The sequence below is a fragment of the Paralichthys olivaceus genome, chromosome 15 (assembly GCF_024713975.1).
Source record: "Paralichthys olivaceus isolate ysfri-2021 chromosome 15, ASM2471397v2, whole genome shotgun sequence".
NCBI lineage: Eukaryota > Metazoa > Chordata > Actinopteri > Pleuronectiformes > Paralichthyidae > Paralichthys > Paralichthys olivaceus.
Window position 1 is genome coordinate 13,211,110 of NC_091107.1, and position 17,642 is coordinate 13,228,751.

At 40.7% G+C, this 17,642-nt stretch overlaps 1 protein-coding gene across 1 annotated transcript in view; it reads left to right on the forward strand.

Annotated features, from left to right (window-relative positions):
* Positions 1-14,635: 14,635 nt before the first annotated feature.
* The window catches only part of LOC109628693 (disks large homolog 4), a 65,859-nt gene continuing 62,852 nt past the window's right edge, over positions 14,636-17,642 (forward strand). The window contains exon 1 of the mRNA XM_020085964.2: positions 14,636-15,239. Within this exon, the coding sequence (XP_019941523.1) occupies positions 15,210-15,239 (30 nt within the window). The 5' untranslated portion in view covers positions 14,636-15,209. The remainder of the gene's footprint in view (positions 15,240-17,642) is intronic.

Genomic DNA, 17,642 nt, shown 5'->3' on the forward strand with positions numbered 1-17,642 from the left:
TTTTTCTCTTGTTGTTGTTGATTTTTTTCAGTGATTATCCAACGCCTTGAGATACACTGTGGCTGGCATAGAATAAAGCAGTAATGGGTCATGTGAGATGTCCCCCCCCCCCCCCCCCCCCCCCCCCACACACCACCACCACCACCACGCACCCACCGCCTTAATGCCCCCCCCTCTCTGTCTAGACAGTGACAGGTGTGTGTGTGTGTGTGTGTGTGTGTGTACGCGCGTGCTCGTCTAGGGTTCGGATCTGGATAATGAAGCACGCGCACGGTTGGTGTCTTACAGATAGCTTCAATAAAATATGCATGTGTGTGCGTCCTGTGTCGTGCGCGGGGCGGGGGATGTTCTGTGAGAGCGGCTCCTGCATCTTGACAAAGGGGTCAACTGAGGTTATGGTCGATCGGCCCCGTCTGATAAACGCTTCCGGCCTCACGAGCCTACTGCACGTTGGCGGCGTGGAAACCTACGCGAGGAGCTGCAGCCCCCCCTGAACTTTGCTTTCCACGGGCCCGCAGCTGTACGGGGGGGAGACAGAGGTGTAGCTTCACCGCCATCTCTCTCCCTCAGTACGGATGTTGTTGTGCCGTGCAGCGCCGTGGTGAGCAGCCGGGGCACTCGCTTGGCTGTGCGCGCCATCTGCAGGACTGTGCTGTGGATTAATACGGCGGGTTCAACGGAGGACACCCTTCCGTCACTGATTTGACCTACATTAACCAGGAACACCGTAGGAACACTACCGCCGGCCTTAATGCAGCGCTTTGCGTTCCCACAATGGACCGCGTATTAAAAGCGTTTTTAATATCCAGTGAAAGTGCTCATCGTGTCACTTTAGGATCACAATGTGAGCGTCCTGCAGATCCGCGTGGCGCACGCCTTCCGGGAACACTTTGTTTCAGATACTTCCCCTGATTCCCTCGGCTCAGCTCAGCTCACACATGCAGGGAGAGTGACTGCACAGAGGACAACATGTAGCTCTAGTGGAGCCACCGAGGCCTGAGCATGTTCAACAGGACTGACCAGCCTTTATTAGTCAGTACTGCAGCAACCGTGAGAAAACATCTGATTAAAATAATATGCCTGGGTTATTTATTTTAGCTGAACAGATACAACAGCACAGGATAGTCACTGAGCAGAATAATTACATTTACTTCTTTGTGTTACTAAATGTACAAAATGTAAAAACTGCAGTGCCATGAAAATAAATATAAAGTTATAATTAAATCATAATAAGCTATAATTCAGTGTAACATAAAACACAGTAAAACAATTTGTTCTAAAAATCTATATTTAAATATAAAACATCACATATATATATACACACATATATATAAATATTTATATAAGCTCCTCAGTGACTGTGCCACAATTTTTCATTCTCAAGATAATAAAACTGAGTGCAAATAAAAATAATAATATTATAATAATATTATTTGCAGTGTTTCTAAATTTGTTTAACAAGAAAATAAGGTCTCAGCAGCACATCAGTTACTGCAAGTGTGGATCACACCTGAATACTGGCTCCAAACCAAGACTGTGCAGATATAATAGAAAAAACACTCCGTAGGCTTTCACAGTTTTTGAATTTGAAATCCCTGCATGTTTTTCCACATGAAAACTATTATCAAGTACAAAGTGTCAGCTAGAAAGAAACTGTGATAAAAACCAAAAGATAAAGCTCCTAACATGTAGCTGGATATAAAAAAAAGGTTTTTTTTAAAATCAACTGGCAGTTGTTAATTTGCAGTTCTTGAATGATTAAATCTTAAAACATGCCACTTGAATATACTAAACAAGCATGTTGATTGTAAAAGGGACCACTGAGGGAGACTGAGGTAAATACATGTGTAGAACTCCTATCTGGTCTTTATTCATTACTGATGAATTCCTCATTAATTTTTCCAAATAATACACAAAAGTAAGAATTAATTAAAGGAATAGATGCATTATTTAGGAAAAAAACTGAATTTGAACTAACTTGACCTTCAGTCCATGACATTACAGTCAATTAAGAAAGACATTTTCTTTTTTTGTACATTTTTTGTGATTAGAATTTTACATGAAAACTGAATGGATGCCACAACTAAAATGTTCTGTGCTGTAGGAACATGCTGTAATTTCACATTGGCGGGTCAAGCCTGGGCTCTTCCGGCTTTATATGGAACCAACAGAGGGCAGTATTATGACTTCTCTTTATGGACTTTTATTTATTTATTTGTATTTTCATTCATTCCATTTCTTCCTCCTTTATTCGAAAAGAATGTATTCTTTGGATTTTACCTCATTTGCAAATGTGATCGTAGTATTTCACAGACACATGCAGCAATATGAAGGGTCAAAACTGGTTCCTTTTCCAAATCTATAGATAAACATGGAAATGTGTTAGTCAGGCAAACTGTGCTGTTAGTTTACAAACTACAGTTCAGGGCTAAAATGGGACAAAGCGAGTTATTACCTCAAAGTACCCTCAACTTGGAAATGAATCATCACAGCTTCTGTATTAGCTGCAGAGTTATTGTACGAGTCTACTCAGGTCTCGTCCTTGTGTCTCTTGTTCTGTTTTAATATATTCCACTAAGTGAATGGCCCACAGGCTATTCATTCATACAGACAGTCCAGACAACTCATTATAGGTTGGATGGCAAGTGACAATGTGAGAAGTGTTTTAGGGCAATTGGAATTAGTTTTCATTCAATTTGCAGTGCAATTAAAATGTTATTTCTGTTAAAAAATGCACCTGCCTAAGAATACTTTTTTAAAGACCAAATTGCCAGAATCTGTTAATGTGTGTAAAGGAGCACCAAGCCATTCTCAGGATAGCTCCATTTATTTATTCTCCCCGCCCCCCTCCTAAGTTACTTGTGTCCTCAAGGTTATTAACTCTGTTAGCAAGCTTTTGAGAGTTGCTCTCCAGCCTGTCTGGGTGCAGGTTTAATTCCTGGTAGCTACATATATTAGCAAGCTTGGATTAATAAGACAATATTTTAATACATTTGTTATACATCTAATTATATAGATCTATATAATATACTGTTGGTGTTAAACAATAACAACAATATTTTGACAGATATTGCTTGTTGAGCTGGTCAGCTAGGCCACACCACTCTCCACCACACTGAACATCGCCACACAATGTCATTGTTCTGTGCTATCTCGAGGACAAATCAGCTGAGTTGGGCTATATTTTTTTACTGTAGGAAGCTTCTTGCCAAACCTATATAGAGCCACGGCCTGTCTGTAAATTCCAGGGTACCATCCATGCGTGATTAAAGTGAGACACGCCTTGATACTCAGCTGGAGTTTGTCACTTAATTGGTGTGACTAGTCAAAATGGTTCACATGGGCTTGTATGCAATTTTTTTAGTTTATTTGATTGTCCCCGCCGCTCATAAATGCTTTCTCCCCTTTTTCACACCCTCTTTTATTGTTCGAACATAGTGTACCAGAGCCTATCTCAAGAATAAAAACATGTTGCAGTGGTCTGGGAACCGGCCAGCAGCCACAACAGTGCCATCTTTCTACTCCCTCATACTTCACATATTTCCACGCCGTAAAGCAACGACAGCAAAGGCAACGTGTTTGTCTTGTTGCTTGTATCGTTTGATGTGTTTGAGAGATAAAATGAATGGGCATTAGAGTTAAAAAATAAAGTGCTAACAAGCTACCCCAGAGCTTGCATCATTTTGTAATGCACAGTAAGTTTGCAATGCTACAGAGCTGCTCGCCTCTCATCTTCAAAACTGGCTGCGAGAGAGTTGACAAGTACAGACAACAACACTGCTTTGTTAGCTACTCTTCTCTCTCTCTTTTTGGTTATGTGGTCTTTGGTCTTAATTTGTCAATTATTGGGCCTAAAATAACTCTTTTTTTTGTGGCTGTGTGTCTGTGACAACATGAGTATTACATGTTTCACTGAAAACTCACAAGAAATGATCACAGACGAGCCAGACTTGACAGAGAAGTAGGACTCTTCACGCACTGACAAATGTTTTCTTTTTTGCCAGGACTCCTCGCTCTGTTTCTACCTGGGTGTTGTTGCGCTGTTGCCGAAACTGTACAAACTGCATGTTTTTTATTGTGAGGTGAGACAAATAGCAGTAGCTCCTGCTCCTCACAGAATGGCATCAACTGCTCCACCGTAAGAGGTAAAAATAGGAATAAAAGAAGAATATATAAAATTAGTTCTTGTGAAGCAGGTTTGACTCTTTACTTCGATAGCGAAGTACAACTTGCACATGAATTGTGAATCTCCTGACAGAACAGGTAGAGAAAGGCATCAGGTGCACTGTATGACAAGATTACATTTTTATAGAACAGGGGTGAAAGAGCGCAGGTCCTCCATTTTCAAAAATAAACAATCCTTGCAGAGAGTTTCAAGTCAAAGAACAGTCACTCATAAATAAAACAAATTGCAGATGCATGTATGTGTGGTTGAAGAAAAAAACATTCAAATATACATCTTATTGACATATACCTGAATTTTATGATGTAAATGTTGTACATAAAGTGCAGAGGCACGTGAACCTGTAATAATCTCAAACAGGTAAAATGACACCAATTATAAGAGTTCAGTCAAAAACACCCTTGTGCTTGTCCCTTTTAGAAAGACAGTGGAGGAGCCATAAATGAGTTATCACAATGCTGTCTTTTTGGGAACACGGTCCAAACGGTATAAATGATTAATAGGCTTTTTCACTTGTCTTTCAGCTCACAGGGGCCCGTGTCTGTGTCAGCCTTGTAGCTGAGACAAAAAAATATATATAAAACATGCCACCGGTCTCCACAGATTCCTCCTCAACTCTCTGCCTTGTGATTCATACTTCTTGCTTCTGTGTGCCACAAAACACTGTGTTAGAATAGCAAACACATGGTTGTGTTTTTAACCCTATTATATTAGAATTTATTGCTCTCTCTTTTTATGGCATCTTAAATTGTCTATGGGGAGAACACATCCCCTTTACTTGTATTTAGCTGAAACAAAATTACCTCATGATTAGTGCTTGTTAGTCTACCAAGGAAGATATTTTTGTTATATTTCACCCCTGTCCATTTGTATGTCAGCAGGATTGCACAAAAACTACAAGACAAACGTCCATACAACTTGGTGGAGTGATGTTTTATTGCTCAGGAAAGAACCCATTAAAATTTGGTGCAGATTCAGATCAAGGGGCAGATCCAGGAATTTCATTTCCACTTTCTTTAACAGTGGGAGAATGGGCATTTTTCACTTCAATTCCCCAGAGAATAATTCCTGGATCTTGGAAATAAAACACACAGACACATTTAGGAAACTGATATCTGAGTTTGTGAAATTTGGTGCAGCTTGGTTTCAGGGACTGTTGGGCCTTGGCGGTGATATGCCTTTTACTGAGTGCCATTCTGATTGTTTTGTTGGTTTGTTTGACAGCAGGATTACACAAAAACTACTGAATGGATTTCAACAAAACTTGGTAAAAGGATGGGACGTGGGCCAAGAAATAATTCATCAAAGTTTGGAGTAGATCCAGAATTTTTTTGAATTTAACATTGCGAGATAAGACTTTTTTGACATTTTCCCCACTTTCCCAGGGAATAACTTTTTGGATCTTGATTAAAGAAATTCAGTATGCTTAGAAGACCGGTTTCTATGAGTGAGTGCAATTTGGTGCTGATCCAGATCTAGTGAAGTGATATGTTGATTCATAAGGGGACTGTTTGGCCTTGGCAGAAGTATGCGCTCTGAGTGTCATGGTTCATGGTAGTTAAAGGTATATCGAATCAAGATTAATGTTAGCCAGTTGCTATGGATTTAGAAACATCAAGACTAGATGCAGTTACAGTATCGGCAGCAGTTTTATATTTATTTTTTGCAAGAGACACTGTTTGAGTCACCACCTTTAGCTTTTCCATTAATGTGCATATAATATAAGCGCCCCGGGTGAAGTTCTGCAGTAGAAGATCCTCCACAGGCCATGGGAAGCTCATCAGCTTCAAATAGTTGCTTCTCCCTAGGATACAGACTTTCATCCGTCAGTGACAGCTCTGTCAGAAGCTTGGCCAAGTCCTTGAATGACCGTTCAGGTGGCAGTCAGAGCTATGGCAAGCGGAATAAGAAGAAATAAGAAGAAATGTCAAAGCAATTTAAAGCTCTGACTTTGAAATCCTGTTTTTCCTGATTTTAACGGCTGAGGTCTATGAGCACATACTCCACACAAACACAAAACCTGATTGTTTTATAAGGGCAGAAGGAAACATTAGAATGCCCCATGTTCATCCTGAAATTCCTCAATGGCCTCATTCATAGAGTACAATGGTGACCCCTAGTGGATGATACTCCCAACATATGTGAACGAGCGACACTGTCAGTAGTGCTCAGGTCCTGGAGGTATAATATGATTTTTTTTAAATTTACGACACACAGTTTATTATTAGACTCATCCCCCTCCCTCTCAATAATTCATGCCCTAATCCACATCAGTCATTTTAAGAGTTGTATTCCTTAAAGTGGCACCTCTTGCCTGCAGCTGAGTTACAGAGGCCTGACTGATATAACAGCAGGTGGTGAACAAGCAAACAGACAGTTAAAACAGACAATACTGAAAGGTGTTCTCTGTAGTGTTTGTCTAGTTTAACGGTTATTATTTTTTGATTTTCTTTCAGTCGTTGTCAATTTCTAATGACTTCCAGACAGTCGCCCAGGCAGCACCCATCTGTCATCAGCAGGAAATTGTATACACCCCTGAAAACATCCTGAACATTGAAAAGATAATGGCTAATAAAGCAGATTTATATTTTTAGGGGTTCATACACAGACTGTGGTGCAAATAGGCTGTTTCTACAGCATCTGGAAAAGCACTGGCATCATTAGTGATTACTATTCAAGTGTTCTGCTAGTGTGACAGCTGAGGAACATGTGTCACATTAGGAGAGTGATACTGAATTCAGCCATCATTCATTTTATCATATATGTGTTCTTTTTCTTCTGTTACATGTAAAAGTGTTGACTTGCTGATTATTCCTCTTTGATATTCAAATTTACCATAATGTGATGTCACAATCCCAGCCTACGAAATGTTTGTCTATACGTGTGGAAGTGTTTTATCAAAATGAGCATCAGTGGAACCTTTAGGTTAAAAAAATAAAGTGATAATTAGGTCATAGATTTGCAATGTATAAAATTCAGGACAATTTCTTGGGCTGCAGAATTTTGCCAGGAGATGGCGTTCAACTCCACATAATGAATGCACAACTTTAAACAACAACCTAAAGTCTTTTGACTCTCATTATGAGTATCAACATTTTGACAATGAATAATGAGTTATAACTTAAAACATTACACATTTTTGTTTTTATTATTGATTGGAAAATTAACTTGACACAAAACAAGTTCAGATAAATGGAGGTTGCAAATATGAATGCATTATTTCCAGTTCAATCCAGCACTACAAGAATGACTTATACTGAATATTTTAACCATTTCAAGACTTAGATTGTTATTTCCTCAATTCATTGCTATTATATATTGTCTATGTTTATAAATATATATATATCCATACATATACACATACATCTCTTATACTACTGAGCTCTGACTTTTAAGACATTTTAAGAGATCTATGATACAATGCAATTATACAATGTGACTAAAGTCCACACTAGCCATAATCAAATGTTAGGATATGGAACTCATAAACCAAGTGGGGGCAGTGAGATTTTATCTTTGGCTGAGAAGATGAGCGAGGCACGCTGCCACACGGCATGTAGTTGGCCAGGTGAACACTGTTAGACCGCTGCTGGCAGCCCTGGAGGAGGTGGCTGCCTTCCAGTCAACACTCTAGGAGTAAAAGGCCCCTGTACCTGGTGTGTCCTCAGGAACTAAAATCAGAATTTATTTATACAATAGGCTACTCGCTGTATATAAAATAGTAATCTTGGACTGTTTTTAAATCCAGTCTGCTTAAAATAACCTCTACAGGGACCAAATTATATGGATTTTTGGGGTTGATACTGATACCAATAGTATTGAATAAAAATCTTCTGATACGAACACAGATAACCAACTATTTAGAGCTTGATTTAGAAAAGAAAATATGGAACAATTTGCATTGTTTATTCTTTAAAATAATAGTTTTCATAACAGCAAACTCAAATGGCAAATCCAACTTGTCTGAGCATGGCTCGCATTTTGAGCCAACCAAAAAATCAGGCTCAGGCTCTAATAATTTCACATCACAAATGCAAAGTGCATTTTACCACTCACAGCTATTTAACCTTTGTGAATATAATTAATGTTTTCCGGCTGCCCACACCAACTTAAATGCATTCATTTTCCCCACAAGGTTACTATTCCCAGCCCGACCTCTACTGCCAAATGAAGTGTATTTTTCCAATTAACATGCATTAATGGTAAGAGCTGTAGAATTGAAAAAAAAAAAAAGAAGATCTAAACTCCTACTACCAGCTCTGTTTCTCAGGCCGGTGCAGAATAACAGGAGGATGAATGTGAGCTGAATCATTACATGCTGCAGTGGACGACCGAATGCATTAGCAGCCCTGGAATCCCCTTGCTGCTTATTAATTAGCAAGCTGTGGGTTGGTGGGAACAATCAGCAAGGAAAGATTACTGCAAGCAAGTGAGCAAGGCTGGTGTTAGTCAGGAGAACTACCTTGCTCAGAGTCTTTTGCTTTATCAGTGCACCAAGTGCCATCTCACTCGGCTGTCAGCTAGGGAGGCAGCGTGCAGTGACTAGTGGAAGTGAGCTGGATAATTATACAGTAGTGCACTGGTTTAAATGAGCAGTCTGTTTACACAGCTGGCTGCAAACAGTGAATAAATGTATAATTGTTAAGTCTGCTTTCTGTTTGCAGTTGACATTTTGCATGAGAGCAGCAAACAACTTGAAAGTTAAATGATCCTTTCAGGCATTTTTTAGCCTTGTTTTCATGTCATTCACAGTCATGGTGGTATAGTCCCACAACACTTTGCCAGTGTTCTCCAGACAGCAGCCTGGTTTGCTTTCAACATCCACTCATGTATCAAGGACTACAGGGAGGGTTTCAGTTACTTCTTCCCTCTGCCTGGTGATATCGCAGTGCAGGCTGACTTCAGAGTGGCATTTTGGTCACACAACTTTATCTGCATAAGAAAATATCCCTCCGTTATCTATCCTGAGGCCTGTATCTATCCCATTATTTATCCCATAATGGTTTTATTCTTTGTAGTTTTGACTATGAATGCAATGTAGCTGAAGGACATCCCTCCCGTCATCCATCCATTTTCTATAATGCTTATTCTTTTGAGGGTCCCGGGGGGAGCTGGTGCCAATCCCAGCTAACAGTGGGCAAGAGGAAGGGTACTCCTGGACAGGGCCATTGCAGGGCTGACATACAGAGACCTTCAACCATTCACTCTCACATTTTTTACAGAAATTGCATTTTTATCCCAATACAACTCAACAGCTTTTTTTATTACATTGCCTTCAGGACAAATAAAGTTTTTAAGTATTGTAACATCTAGGACAATAAAGAGTGAGCGATCGACCTGCATGTTTTTGGACTGTGGGAGAAGCCCAGAGAACACAATCACTGGGAGGACACAAAAACTCCACATAGTAAAATCCATGGCACAACTGGGATTCTTGCTGTGAGGCAACAGTGCTAACCTCTGTTCCACCATGCCGCCTTACAAGAGACCATTGGATGGATTATATTCCAGGGTCTATAACATGGTTGAAGCTGCCACTCATGCCCGCCTGTCTGCAGAAACAGTACGAGCCACGATGATGAAGGATTTGTTCTTTTGAATGAGTTTGTCAGACTCAAAATCAAAAGGTTGTCAGTGAAGTGGCTTTTCATGAACCTAACAGAGGAATGATTGGGAGCATACACGTCAGCGTCCCTTTGTGACAAATATGTAATGCGGTGTTAATAGCTCTCTTTTTCTTTCATGACAACCAAAGGGAACCATTAAAAAGAATTGGATTATTCACAACTGACTAAACACTAATGTGCGAGGCATGCTGGGACACGTAGGCAGTGTGAGGCAGGCCCTCGAAGTTAGAGAACAATCATTCCTCTGTAATCATGGACGGCAAAAAGGCAGTTACTGAACCCTCAATAGAGCACAAAGACCAACGGCACAGTCTGTATCCTGTCCACATAATTAGCAGAAATATTTTCTTTTAACCATCAACTTAAAGAGGCACTAATAATTAATTCTGTCAATTACTATGAGAACCCACTTAGACAACACTTTCGGGTTGTCTCAGAGTTAAAAAAGTTTAGGTTGTTTCAAATTGAACATAAGTGTTTTTTGTCATGTCAAACGTCTTTGTTGCATTAAACATGATTTAATATTTTATGATTTTTAATATTGTGATGTCACTTTGTGTGGTGTTGCTGATGTTGCAGTTACATCTGATCACCACTCCCACACATTCCTGGCGATCAAGATTAAGCAAGTTTTCCAGCGTTAAACTCTTAATTAAAATTCCCTAACGCCTCCTCCATCGCAGGTACAGACCATGCAGAAGCAATCTGGTTACATATTTCTCCTTTACAATCCCTCAGAAAACAAATGCAGCATCAGCTAAATCAGTGAACATCTGCCCTGGGACACACAAACATTCCCACAAACAAAAAAATACCACAGCAGCCTGTTTCCTGCAGGGACTCGCACATGGTACGTCGCACTCATCACCTGCACTAATGATAGTTTACTTAAGGGACACCGCAATGACATGTACGCAGCAAAAAGTGAAAGCAGTGAGCTATAGCTCAGCCACACAAAATCTTCCTCACAATGATGCCCCCCCTTGTCAACACCAAAAAAAAGTGACACTTCCTGGAGTGAATGTGCAGACACCTGTGGGCGTCTCTTGTCATTGCCAACTTAGAAAGAGTCTCTGGGGTTTCATTGCAGCTGAATATTTTAGAACCATGGAGATAGTCTCTGCAAGACAAAGGGCAAAAGGACCAGAGAGATTTTTATTATCTAAGTAATAATACTGAAAACAACTCTTCTTTCCTGAAAAAGTAAAACAATGAATGGAAAGCAACATCTTAAGGAATTCTTGATTCAAATATTCCTTCAGTATGGAAAAATAATCACAGCAATCAAGTAAAATAATGAATACAGAGTAATTTAAATGTGGCAGCTCGAGTAAGAACTGTGCCTCCTGCCCCTGCTAAATCTATATCTGGCCACTTCTCAGTCAGCAGCCCCACGATCTGGATGTTCTGCTTGGATTTAGCCTGTTTAGATGACCAGCTCTTGTCCTTGGCCTACTTTTTAGTCAGAGGCACGCCACAGAGCCAAAAAGACTAGTGTCTTTAAAGCAGAGCAGCACACAAGGATGGAGAGCACATATTTATGGGTGAGTGCTTTTCAAGACTTAGACAGTTTTAATATGATGGAGGTTTGTGAATGTAGATCAGTGGGAACGCCTCAGCATTCAAGCTTGTCCACAGGGGAGAGGTTTTTCTCTTTTCCTTCTTCTGGAATGATATATATGTAATTTTAACAGCATGTGTGTGTATGTGTGTATGTGTGTGTGTGTGTGTGATACTTATATCATCAGTATCATGCTGTTTTTTTTCTTTAACTCGTTGTTGTGATCATTCAAAGCTCTGTTCATAGTGTAAAACGTGACATCATAACTTTGAGAATGTGACGATAGTCAAGTTTTGGCAAAGGAAATGTGAGTGTAAGAGCTGCATGCTCGAGCTGAATTATATTATCTTATATACAGGTCAGCCATATTAGGATCATGTGTATATAATATACAGTATATACACATGATCCGACTCAAGCAATCCCTAATAAATGTATAAAAAATCTATAACTTACCATTATCATAATATAAACAGCTGTTTTAGTCATTATATTACCTCCCACACTATACCGTCACTCACACTGCATAAAATGATCTTGAATTGATATTTCAAATACATGTTTTCACCCTCATATATAGACATATGTAAAATACTTTATATACATGTTTGCTGTGTTTCTGAGTCAGCTGTGAAGGCTGAAGGCACATTGAGTGGTAGATGACTGTACAAATGAACAACTAAGTGCAAAATACAAAAGTCAAGTCATCACAAATGTGATAAATGGATGTACTTAATTATCTGTGACATTTACAGGGGATTTTGTAAAAACCCTTTTCTGTTGACATCCAGTCAAGGCTGATATAATACGACATACAGCAGCACACACCAGTGTAAGACTGAAGCTTGGTTACTGTACAGTTCATTCATTTGAATACCTTTTTGTTGGCTGAGGCAACATGTCCATGTATTGATTGATTAGATAATACACAGATACATTTATTGGCTAAGTATTTAAAAGGAAGGTTCACAAGATTGTTCCATATGTGCAGTTTTTCTCTTGATGGTCAAAGTTACTTGACGGTTGCGGAGAAACATTGTTATAAGGAAGGTTGAATTCACACACGTGAGATGGATGGTTCGCAGTTCGGGCATTTTTGATGACAGCGCTGGTTCCAGACCGTCACTTAGCACAGCTACATGCAGGGGCACAGCAAGGTGCAGGGCCAGGGGGGCACTGACCCGAGCAACAATCTGATTGCCCCCTGAAGGGCCCCTGTCAGTTGTCTTTAAAAAATAAAATAGTCATTTACAATACTAACAAGAGTTTTTTTTTTCTAAGCCATTTTGAAGTATATGTGAGGAATATGTTCAATGATGTATAGCTTTGCTCAAGCTATAGAGCAAACAGTAAACAAGAAATGACTTAAATGTGCATCTTAGTGAATCAGGAACTGTGTATGGATGCTGGACATATAAATGTCCCTCTGTGTAAATTGTGGCCCCTTCATTGACACTGATTTAGATAAATCCTAGATCCACCACTGCCAATGTGTTACCAATGACCTGGACGTGTTCACTTAAACCACTCTAATGAAGCAAGGCTTTTCAGCAATGACTTAAGTGAACCTTAATTTGCCCGAAGATCTCGTAATGATTCATGGGAAATCTCTTCACCACCTCACCATACCTGCCATTAGAAAGTCCCATAATGGAATTTCAGGTAAGCGATGAGGACAAAAGTTGTTTGTTGGACAGAACACAAACTTTATCTCACACTTACATGAGCACACGAGAGGAGGAAGAAACACAGCAAAGGGCCAAACCTACAGCTGCTGTAGACGACTCAAGCCTCAAACATAACACGTACAGGAAGTTACAGAGAGATAAATATCATGTGATGTATTAAATTCTCTGCTTTCACATTATTTTTCTCTCTATTTATATTTTAACACAGATAAGTCTTAACACATTTATCTTCTCAGGAAAAAAAAACTTGCAGTCCTTTAGTCTTTAAATGTATAATAAATAGAGTTGTCGGAAGGCATCAAAGTATAATGGGAGTTATTAAATGTTATATGATGACGGTGAAATATTGCTTTAGCTGCCTCTGCTCAGGTCTCCGCTGGATATCCCATTAAACTACTGTCACATTTAGCTGCTGTGTAGCTTCTAACAAGTTGGGAGTTAATCATCAGATGCCACAGAAGTAGAAACTAACAGGAGTAATAAGTGCAGTGATTAAAAGTAGCCTATTCTTTAATCACAGGGCTTGAGAACTGTGAATGCATGCGAGTGTATAAAAAAATGTGTCCATCTGTGGGATGTGGCCATCTGTAGACCTGAGTGTCTGTGTTTGTTGTATCGCACGGTACGTTTTGATCAAAGCCTCGACTCCTGCACCCCCGGGAAATAAATGTGTGTTCATCATTTAGAATTGCTTTATTGCTGCACCATTGCTTCGACATTGTGGGGAACCGGAAAGTGGAGACGAGGTGGGGTGAGGGGTGGATTTTGTGCAATTATAGAACTGATGATGCAAAGACACAGTGAAGTGCACGTTACCCCTTTAACACAACCCCGAGTGGTACAGCCCACTGTCTTAAAGGCAGAGTGTACAGTTGAGATGAGTCCATATATGCATTTTTACATCAGGTTAACAAAACAGTTAACACAATGGTATAAAAAAAAATGTTTTACTGGAAAATGTTTTGGGGAAATTTGAAAAATCACATTTCAAATGTTGGCTCTGTGCTAATAATTAAATGATCCACCTGATAATTTCTGGTAATTACTTATTTGAACCTGGACTGTCCTTCATGGCTCTCTGCCCGATGTTACTCCATTTGAAATGAATGGACACACACGGACACACACACACACACACACACACACACACACACACACACACACACACACACACACACACACACACACACACAGATGTTGAAGCACAAGTGTGTAAATCCGATGCACTCGGTCCTACAACAGTGGCCGTATGACAACAACAAGCCTCTCTATTGCCATGGCAACAACTGCACCATTGCTAAGGCAACAGCTGCAGAGTGCTATAACAAGCAGAAAAACCTTCGCGCATTTTCAATCTCATTACTTCATCCGGTTAATGTAAACTCCTATCTCCTTCTCCCTTTCTTTTTGTGCTCCTTTTTAAGTGGCTGTTGCTGTGCGTCTTCTTTTTCTGTGATGCATATGTAATTCACACACTCCTCCTCAACACATTTTCTTTCGGTCTAATTCCTTCTGTCTTAACACACACACACACACGCACTCACCCACTCTCCCTCTCCTCCTCTCTCTCCTTCACTGTCCCCTCCCTCAGTTCTTCTTCTCCATCCTCTGCTGTTTTGCTGTCTTATTCTCTGTTTCTCTTTTTCCCCTCTCTTTCCACAGTGTGAGCCCCCCCCCACCATCACCATTCCTTTTTTTAAATCCCTGCTATCTCTGTTTTCCATTCTCCATCTCTTTTCATATTCACCCCATCATTTCTCTCTCTTTTCCGCGGTTTCACTCACAAAAAACCACACGGATGTACTCTCACCTTCCCTCCTCTCCGCTCATTCTCTCTCCCTCATACAAAATTCCAAGACCACCCTCTCTCCTCTCCTCTCCTCTCTCTTTTTTCTTTGCTCACTCTCTCCGTTTCCCTGTGGCCCTCCCCCTCCCTTTTCATGTTTCCCCCTCCCTCCATCCTCTCTTTCCCTCGCTGGTTCAGTTAGTCAAAGAAGAGATTCACGGAAGGAGAGAAAAGGGGGGAAAGGCAGGACGAGAGTGAGAGTGCAGGAGTGGGGCAGGCTGGGGAGAGGGGTGTGGGGTCTCAGCCCTCGGTCGTGGGGGGTTGGGGGGGTTGAGATACACCCCAGTGTTTTGTTTTAAGTACCATGGACTGCCTCTGCATTGTGACTACAAAGGTAAGCCTATCTGATGTTACTCCAGCTCTACGTGTGTGTGTGTGTGTGTGTGTGTGTGTGTGTGTGTGTGTGTGTGACAAAGAGTGAAAGGTGTCACAGCTGTATCTGGAGAGAAAGGAAGCACTCATCTTTTAGCTTCCTCTCAATTATAAAAGTATGACATCTGCATGTCAGGTTTTCCTCTGCAGGACACAAAAAAATCAGCTTTCTTTGAGATGTTTGGGGGATTTTTTTATATATATTTCTGAAAAAAATCTCAGGGTGAGCGGATCTACCTGAGGGGTGCACGGAAAGAATACTCTTAGATATCTCCTTCTCTGGATGACCCCCATCTCTCCCACTCCCCCTGCATCTCCTACTCTGTGTCATGCCTTGTGAGTGTTTAAACAGGGGCTGCTTGGATGTAGTGTGAAGCGGGAGAGAGCTGGCGCTAAAGGGTTGTCTGTGCGGGGCTTTGTGTCATGCCGAAGCTGCAGAATATGTCAGGGAGAGACCATGGGAGGGCACTCTGCATGCTAATCTCCCCACATTTTCAGCAGCTTTACCTTAACCTCGGCCGCAGGCACACATTAGCGCTACCTGCTGTGCATGTGCACACGTCTGCCTCTCACACACAGGATGCAAGCGATGTCATATATCACGTACATGTGCTCGGCTTCAGCAGTCAGCTCGCCGCTACACAGAGACAGTCCTTTTCAGAGTAATTGGCTAATGATAGGAAAAAAATAATCAGAGATCTTTGATATGGTGGGACTCTGGGGTCCTGTTTGTACAGGAGGCTGCCATCTGTCCAGGACCTTCAAAAGTCCTGGTGGACACACTTGTTCACACACAGTCAGAAACAGGGGAACAATGCACTGTGGCAGCTGCACCTGAATACAGTGTCTTGCAGGAAGTGATGAGAAAACTGGGAGACAGAAACACACACACACACACACACACACACACACACACACACACAGGTGTGCTAAACTTGTGATGGTTTGATTTTTTTCTAGGTGTGTGTAGAGCAGAAGTGATTGCAGCTGGCCCTTCAGATGTATTACGTAAATGTGTGCTTAACTGTGGCACATTACATTCATTTGCTTATCAACCTCTCAGTTTCCTTGGCAACAGAGATTATTGGTCAGTTAAACATAGATAAGTAGGTGTAGTCAGATGAGCAGGGAGACCCTATTTCACAGTGTGGAGGTTTTACATCAAAGCAGTGTTATGCAACTCTTTTTTACCTTTGAATAACAGCTTCAAAATAATTTTCACTTAACATTGACTTGTATTCTATGCACCGAACACCAGTTCTTTCACTATATACATAGATGAGTGGGTGTGATAACCTGCGAGAAGTGTGTGAGGCTTCATTATACGTCAAACATCAACTGTCAGCTAGCTATAAAAAGGGGCTAGCTTAGTATTCTCAGTATGGACATCACTGCAGAGGTGATATTTTTTGCATTTTAGCACAAAACAGACGTGGGTCCAGATGTTCTTGATCAGTCACATTAGCCTGAATACTGACGACATTATTGGACATGACAATTGCTTACTCGTACCGAGATTTGAGCTTGTTGTCTGAGTAATTGAAAGGGAAGTTGGTCTGAGGTCAGGTTTCCTGTCCATGACCTGTTAGCTTCTAAAGGTACACTGCTTCCAGTCCCTTTAACAGCTCTGACTCGGGAGTCCAACAGAATTGATTGCGTCATCATCCTGTAAGTACCACTTGGACGCAGAGGCAGCTGCTCAGTCTTGTTTTAAATACACAAAAAATATGATATACTGGAGGTAGAAATAAAAGCATTCACATTTTCCTCTGATGAGCTGATGACTGCATGTGGACTTGACAAAAGCATTTGTGTTAGTTTACCCGATGCAGTGTGACAAATACTTTGTGAGAGCAGAAACATGAAAATGTCAAGGTATCTCTTTTAGCGTGGAGCATCAGTCCTTTATTCTTCTTGAGTATGAATCACTGAGTAGCTTGAAAAAAGAAAGAAAAAAAACACTGTAAGCAAAAGACCACAGTTGGTGACAGTGGATATTTCACAAAATCTTGTTCCAGAATCCTGCATCGCTATCAAAGTGAGAAAAGACTTACTGTAAAGCTGGCAAAGAAAACCTGAGCAGTGCCAAGGGATTGTGAGGCAGATGGTCAGTGTATAAAAGGGAAAGTTTGCGCACAAAAGAGTGTAAAGGAACACACTGACTGAGTGGAAATGCATGTCTTCTATCTACCAATGAGATGATTGGATACTTTAAATAGCTACAACAACCATTTCAACACAACCTCTCTGGTATCCAGGAGTTTCAAGATAACAAAAAAGCAAGAGATTCACATAAAGGGTGGAGATTCACTTGTCCCTCCAGTTTAACCGGATGATGTATAATGGATTTGTTATACATTCCTTC